Source organism: Cheilinus undulatus, linkage group 22 (assembly GCF_018320785.1).
Source record: "Cheilinus undulatus linkage group 22, ASM1832078v1, whole genome shotgun sequence".
NCBI lineage: Eukaryota > Metazoa > Chordata > Actinopteri > Labriformes > Labridae > Cheilinus > Cheilinus undulatus.
In genome coordinates, this window is record NC_054886.1 from 33,117,617 (window position 1) to 33,125,727 (window position 8,111).

General features: G+C 40.5%; 1 protein-coding gene across 1 annotated transcript; it reads left to right on the plus strand.

Annotated features, from left to right (window-relative positions):
- The first annotated feature begins 223 nt into the window (after nt 1-223).
- On the plus strand, nt 224-3,186 carry LOC121504853 (type-2 ice-structuring protein-like). The gene is made up of 6 exons (XM_041779927.1): nt 224-370; nt 475-560; nt 1,973-2,088; nt 2,173-2,310; nt 2,389-2,491; nt 2,889-3,186. Exons 2-6 carry the CDS (start codon nt 491-493, stop codon nt 2,954-2,956), a joined length of 495 nt encoding a protein of 164 aa, XP_041635861.1. The 5' UTR covers nt 224-370; nt 475-490; the 3' UTR covers nt 2,957-3,186.
- The last annotated feature ends 4,925 nt before the right edge of the window (nt 3,187-8,111 follow it).

Genomic DNA, 8,111 nt, shown 5'->3' on the forward strand with positions numbered 1-8,111 from the left:
GTGTGTGTGTGTGTGTGGATGTGTGTGGGGGTGTGTAGGTATGTGTGTATGTGTGGGGGGGGGAGCTCTTGTTTGGTAAGAGGTCAATTTTCTTTCATTTAGTGGTAAGTGTGACAAAAGCACTTTTAGTTCCGTTATGTTTAATTACTTCTTCTATTTAGCTCACTTATTTTAATTTTTACAGATCATTCTGGCACAAACATGTCCTTTTAAGGGAAATAACTGCTCAATCAAACAGCCACATCTGAATTCAAAGATGAATTTGCACATCGGGTACAGCCCTGTGATCCCTGCTATAAAGGAACTGCTCTGCTTTACCTTCTACCATTAAGAAGAGACAACAGAAGAAGGAAGCTATCGAAGCCAACAGGTAAACGACGACTTTCACCTCTTTGTCAAACTTTGAGTTAACAACGAGGGCTGATTTTATATTTCCTGCAAAGGTTTGTTAATGATACATGTTTTTCTCTCCAGTGTTGACATCAGCATCATGTCTGTCATGAAGATTCTGGCTGTGACTCTGCTGCTCTGTGCCATGGTGGTCCTCAACGAGGCTGAGCGTGAGTATGACTTCAGTGGTTTAAAGGCTAAAACATGATCTTCCACCACTGATAGAACTGAGTTCTTAGTATGTGACAAAAAAACAGAACAAAACAGTTATTTTCCATTACAAAGTTATCTGGAAACAAGATTCCTTTTTTAAAATACACAGGTGGAGGACTAATCTGCTGTTAGATTATGCATCGGACTGTGTCAGAAATAGCTACTCTTTCAGTAAAGGTAGCATGTAGCCAACTTACTATGTAAGCTGTAGCTTAAGCCAGGGGTTCTCAATGTTGGGGTCGGGACCCCGTTGGGGGTCTCAGGACACTGAGAGGGGGTCTCCAGATGCCTTAAAAAAATTTAAGAACATTTTTGAGTTACACTGTTGCCACTCTACAACAATTTTGCCATTTTTTGCAACTTACAACCTATTTTTTGTCCATTTTTAACCCTTTTCTCCACTTCTTTAACTATTTTCTGACTATATCTGCCTCAGCTAACCCTTTTTTGGCAGTTTATATCATTTTTCATCCCATTTCACCAAATTCCCCCCTATATTTGCCACTTTAGTGCCATTTCAGCCACTTTTGAATCCCCTTTTACCACTTTATATTCCCATTTTGGCCATTTCTTGCCACTTTTATATCATTTTTGGCATTTATAACCCATTTCTGCTACTTTAAAAATCTAATTTCACCCCCTTCCCCATCATTTTTTGCCACCATGCAGTCCTTTTAGCTATTTTTAAAATAGTTTGATTCTGTTTTTAACAAAACGATTAACATTTTTAAGATGACAACTACCACACAAACGAATTAAAATTGGCTTCTTTGATCAGAGTGTTTATTATTCAGGTTAAATATAAAATACCACAGCTGAAATTTACAGTGGACCGTGATTTTGCTGGCTCCCAGTTTGGCTGGGCCCTGGAAAGCTCTCCCACGTTTCCCCCCTTATGGGCGGCCTTGTCTGGACATGACTATTCTCTAATGTGCATGGCTGTGTTGAACCACCTTCAGGTACAGTGGGGGGGGGGTCGCGGGCTGAAAAGGTTAAGAACCCCTGACTTAGGCTAACAGAGCTAAAGCCAGCCACTATTCATGTAGCTATTTTGACTACGTAGCTTTTGCAGACATTGAATAAGCTAATGTAGTTTTGTTTGCTTTAGCAGCATTTGCTACATTACCTGTATTTGTAGTGTCAGGGGAGTGAGATGATTTATTTGAGCCCTGCTTTCAGCCCCACAACCCCAAATATCCTAACAATGAACATGGTAAAAAAAAGAAGCTTTCTAATGGTCTGCTTTTTCAATTCAGTCACACAAATTTATCAGTCCTTCTCACACATTTGAAGCAATTTTTTCCCAATGAATCTATTATAGTCTGACCAAAACTTGAATAAGTGTCTTTCTTTCAATTTTTGTCTCCAGCAAAGACTCACCTGTTCAAGAGAAGCTATAGATGCCCCTCTGGTTGGCATTACAGGGATGGGTCCGGACACTGTTTCTACTTCGTCAAAGCCACCAAGACTTGGGATGAAGCTGAGGTAACTGGAAAGATCTGGAAACAGTGAAACAACTCCTTATTAGTCAGCCTCCTTAATAGCTAACAATTTGTCATTTCACTGTAGAGTTACTGCAGGAGCAAGGGGGGACACCTTGCATCAGTGCACACTGATGACGTGAGTAACTTTCTCAAATGGCTGGTTGACCCTTACAACAAAAACAACGGAGCATCAGCATGGCTCGGAGCCTCGGATACCGTACAGGTATATTTATCACTTCATACGCTTTTGGACTGGTGTTATTGGCAGTTTTTGTGGGTATAACTTCATGCTCTCTTTCAGGTTGGCAGTTGGCGGTGGACTGACGGCTCAGCCTTCAAGTACGAGCCCAATCGTTTCACGAAGAATAGTGGCTGGGGGGACTGTCTGCGTATGACTTTGACCCGTAGGTCACCATACTCTTATATTTTTCTGGAGTGTGTTTCGAAGTAGTTTCTTCTTAAAATCAAATATTTCATCTAAGAATGAACAACACAGAGTTCAGTCAGGAGCACCATGTCAAGAAACACGCATGAGTTCGGCTCTAAATATTTCTTAGCACTGATCATAATACTGTTTATGTTTGGCAGTATGGTTGTTCTGGGATCCCCCTGCCCTTCCACAAGCCTCTATGTGGAAACCTCTGTATGTCAATATACCAGATTGGATGTCATAGCAATGTTTAAACAGGGACTAAATAGACAATAATATTGAAGTGTTTCTGCTGTGTATACCAGCTTCCAATCATTCTTCTTTACATTGTGGATTGTACCAACACACACCTTCTCTCTCTTCTCCTACAGCAAGCCCGTACTGGGATGCCATCAAGTGCTCATACAGTCTCCCAAGTGTCTGTGCCACAAGGGTCTAAGGGATCCCAGACTGAGAAGCCCGCTGAAAAGACCAGCCACAGGTCTTTCTACACTTCTGCATCTCCTTTCTTTTCTGTTTCTGTAGCGCAGCTTAATGAACGAGGCGACAGGCGGGAGCTGGAAGGTCTTTGAGACAAAGTGAATGAGTTCTGGAGAGATTTCTTTAAGCACAATCTTATTCTGCAGTGATCTGTCTTCTTCCTGTTTTCAAAATAAAATACTGCAAGCATTCAAACAGGTGTTTGGATTTTCTTTCTTAATGTTTGTATGTGGGCCATTCTACCAAATTAGTGGAAATTGCAGTCTCATACTAAAAAACACCTTTAAAAAATATTCGATATTCAAACCCTTAATATTTATTAATGATTGTTATGATCTGTTCAAAACAAACATTAGTTCAGTTAGCATTAAATGAAGTATATAAAATGACCTTTTTTATGTGACTTTGTATTTGGAGGTGGCCATCCCTAACTCCAATGCCTGAATTTGAATACATGAAAATATCTTATTTATATATCTTTTTGATTTCTTTTAAATGGAAGTTGAAATATTCAAATTGATTTTGTGGTTTTCTTGTAAATTCAAGAATTATGTCTTGAAATGACTTCTTTTATTAATTGGGGCTGTACAAATAAAGATTGATTGATTGATCGACATAGTAACTCTAGTTTGAAAGTTCTCACACTTTGATGCCTTCTTTTTTTTTAACTGTCATTTCTGATTCTGCTCAAATGTTTGAAATAAATGTTTATAGGCATGTACCTCTATGTCCATGCAAATAAATGGACATGGAAGTTAATAATAATGTCATATATTGAACTGGTAATAAGATTAAAGTCCCATTCCGTGTCTTAGGGTGTTTTCACACCTGAAAGTCTGGACCAAGGTCCGTGTTTTTGTTACATCGTATACATTTTTTGGGTTTCACACTGTCATTACTGCAAATGGACTAACAGACTTTACATGACGAACCTACGTGATATCGTCATCATCGTGGTTTGCGTGTCTCTGTAGTTTACATTGATTGGTCATTTGGCCGGTGGGCGTCTGACAACAACACGTTGAATAACGCAAGTCTTGCATGTTGTAAACAATGAATGAAATCATTCCTACCATCATATTATTGTTTGTTTTCTACTACCAGAAGCAACAACTTGAAGAGCTGTAAATAAGGCTGGTCCGAGTTCGTCTTATGAGTTTTAACATTAGACGACAACTTTATCGTCGTCGACAGGAAAGGAGAAGAAAGTATGCAATCCTGCGAGCCACTGCTACACCGACTCAGGAGAGAAGGAATGTGTTGTAAAACTCTTGAAAAGATGAGCTGTCAGTAACGAGATATAAATTTATCTACAATTTTATAACATTTTCTGTACTTGGACAATCCCCATTTAACATAATAACGGACACTTCTCGCGTAACGTAAAGCAGCTACCGTTAGCCCACCCTGTCCAGGCTGCTGGTTAATTTCGGTAGCGTGAGATTGTTGTGGGTTCTTCTGGGGCTCATTTTGTTATGGTGATGGATTTCCTTTGCCGGTAGTCATGACATAATTTCCTGTCATTGATACGAAGGTCAGAACCTTTCAAAATAATGCTTTCACACTGGGCATGAACCAGACCGTGGTTCCGTTTGGTCCAGACCGAGACCACCTCATTTGGTTGGACCAAGGTCCGGCTGTTTGGTCCAGACCACGGTCCAGGGGAGGTTTCACACCTATCATTTTGGTTCGGACCAAACAGAAAAGTCCGAAAGTCCGGAACAAACGACGTAGGTGTGAAAGCCCCTTCAAACATACATACGTGAAATTGGTTGTCCGTATATGAGCCATGCTCTCTGGCTGATCTTAACCCACCATTCCAACCCTTGATGGCGAGTGCCAAACAGGGAGGGATTGGGTCCGCTTTTTAGTGGGGATGCTGAGCATCCACACTATTGATATCCGCGTCGGCCATTTTGTTTATTCTTCTTCTTCTGCGATGGCTATCTGGTTTCATGCTATTTTCAGCTATTTCTATGCTTTTCCAGCTACTGAATGCAATTTTCAGCTACTTTTAGGCTAAAATCAGCTATTTTTTAATATAAAACTTGTTAAACTACAGAGAGAAAACTTTTTTCATCCACAGCCATTATGCTGCAGATCTCTCTAACCACTGGATCAACTATCACAGAAATCACTGGACGCTAATGCCACTATAGCCAGGCACCTCATACCACACAACTTCAAAAATCCCCAAATATCCCTTTAACCACTTTTTCCCTTTTTGCCACTTCTTAATGACACTTATCGACCACTTCTGCCATTATCAACCAGTCTTTACAACTTTTTTCAACTTTTGACACTCTTAAACACATTTTCTCTGCTTATTGTTCATTTTTCTGCTCTTTTTTAACCACTTTTAACCACTTTTAATCACTTGTCCCATTTTTGCCTCTTCTTTGGCCCCTTTTAACCCATTTCTGCTGCTTTTAACTCTTTGCTTTGCTTCTTTTCGCCACTTTCAGCCCATTATACCATGTCTGTCTGCTTTTTTAAACCACTTTTGAAAATGTTGGACCCTTTTTTGCCAGTTAGAAAAAAACAAAAACCAACCAAAAGTGGACCAAAAAGCAGCACACACTTATGTTTATTAAAGCATACGGTGAAAAGTCAAAATAGAACTATCAGGCATAAAGAGACAGAAGACATGGGACGCACTGAAAAAGACAGAGTTACACAAACAGAGGTGAAAGTCATAGTATTTAAAATTCTGATTCACACTCCATACCACCAGGGGGCAGAAAAGCACTGTTTCATTGTTTTTCCAGTAAACCTCATTGAAGAAGAAGAAAGTAAATAGAGCGCTGATTAGACCCAGATGTGGCAAAAATGTGCAAAAAGCAGAGAAAACTGGTGAAACTAGTGAAAGGAAATCAAAGTGGGAGGAAAACAAGAGCAGGAAGACAACTACAAAACTAGACAATTTCCTCAAGCGGAAATCGCGAGAGGGGCTCGGGGGGCGGTGCCGGTTTCATCGCAAGGCCATTTATGACAATAGCCCGACTTGTCATTACAAGGTCATGTCCAAGTCCAAGCTGAAGCAGCATGTAGCTGGACAATGACACGGTGAAATGGTTGAGAAACACTGTACATGACAGGAGACTTCATTCATGTGTTTTAGTCATGTGGCCTGATTAGCTGATGCTGATCACCTGGCAACTGAGCCTCAGCTGTTTTGTTGACATACCTGGTGGTGTTGACCCTCCCTATGAAATAGAGTCCTTTATTTGAATTTTATACAGACATGCAGTTCCTGTCAAGGTCTTGATGAGAGCAGGTGCAGAAGAGATGAACTTTGTTATTTCCAGCTCCATTTGAACACATTAAAAACTTTTATTGAGAAAGGATTGTGTGTTGCTATTTTGATTGACGTCACCAAAGTCAAGAGAACACAGAAACACACACCAATGCGTGCTTCACGCGCTAACACACATACAAATGAACAATCTCTCCCATTCACTTCATATGGGATATATGTGTGGCTGTCTTTGGCGACTGACGTCCCCAAAGACGGGGACTGTATGTGGATGAGAAGCCACCCACCATCCTGTTAAAGCATTGTTTAAATGGGCTGCTTTATTGGAACAGCTCCATGTGTGTGCGTGATCAGAGCTCATTGAGGGCTGTATCTGTATGTCAATCAAGGATGACATCATCAAAGCACCAGAGCTGCTGTTGCCATGGTAATTAATGCCTGCACGGTTACGCATCACTGATTACAGATCAGTTACACCTGAGGCAGCAGAGAGTAGTTTTGGGTGATTTTTGCTTGTGATCACAGTCTCTTTCTCCTCTCCGTGTGCGAAAACCGTAAATGGTATCATCAAACGGATTTCGGCGTGAGCATCTGCAGGCTTGGAACTAGCTGTGATGTAATTTTGGTGTTGATTGTGCAAGAAATGAGGCCAGGAGGGCGATCTAAAAACGGGCATCTTTTTGACTTTGAAATGAAATGGATCCGATTCGGTAACATTGCAGCAGATGGCCGAGATGTCCATTTTCTTGGGACAGTTGGTCCTCTCACGCCAAAACTGCACATGATATGGCTTTGGTTCTTGGTTCCACAGTAGCGGGACAAGATTTCCTCCGTTTTGATATATTTTTTATGTGTGTGGTGTTAGATTTGTGGCTGTAGTCACAAGTTGTTCGCAAAAGTCTCAGTTGATGTGTTGGCTCTCTCACACTCTGGGGTGATGACATCACCCACTCTAGCAGGGTGATTTTTCATGATTTTCACTCAACACACAGGAGATTTGAAGACTTGCCTATCGAAAACCGTAAACCGCATCATCATAACAAAGACATTCCTGAAGACAGGACAAAAATACCTGTGTTTTAAAGTTTGAATGATCTCTGTAGGTGAAAGTATGGCGAAGTAGTAGGGGTGGTAAAAAACCCTATTTTTGGGGTTTCATTGTCTCTCTCCCCATTCATTTCAGATGGGACATTTTTCGCAGTTTTTTGCAAATAACTTTGCGAAAAACTGGCGAATCTCTTAGAAAAGTCATAGCACACCGATCGGGAACAAACCACACGTTTTGATGTATAATTTGCAGGGGTTTTCTCAAAGCCCGAGGAGGAGTAGTGCGGCGAATTTTTGTCCGTAAGATGAAAACGGAAGAATAATAGTGGCTCGTGGCATAGCTTTGCTATGAAGAGGAGAGTGGCTCGTGTCGTTGCCCCGAGCCCCTAATAAAACAGGAAGCAAAATGAAGACTATGACAACATCAGATCAAATTCAAATATAAAATAGAAAACATGCACAAATAAATGTTACACAAGATTTGGTATGAAAGCTCACAGCATTGCTAGCATACAGCTACTGCGTTAAAAATCCCTCTGACAAACATAAAAACATGAAAAACTCAGTCGTAGAGTTAAAGAAAGCTACGTGGGCTGTTGTAGCTTACAACCATTTTTAGTCATTGTGACTTTTTAAATGGTTCCAATGCCACCTTTAATTTACAGGTATTTAAGATGTAATTTCTCTCTCAGAAACTTTGCCCTGAAATCCTATGTTGGCATGTATTTATGTTATATTTTACACTTATTGTTGTAAGGACACATATGAACTCATGTGTATATATATAGGCATGTATGCTTGTAAGTGCTGT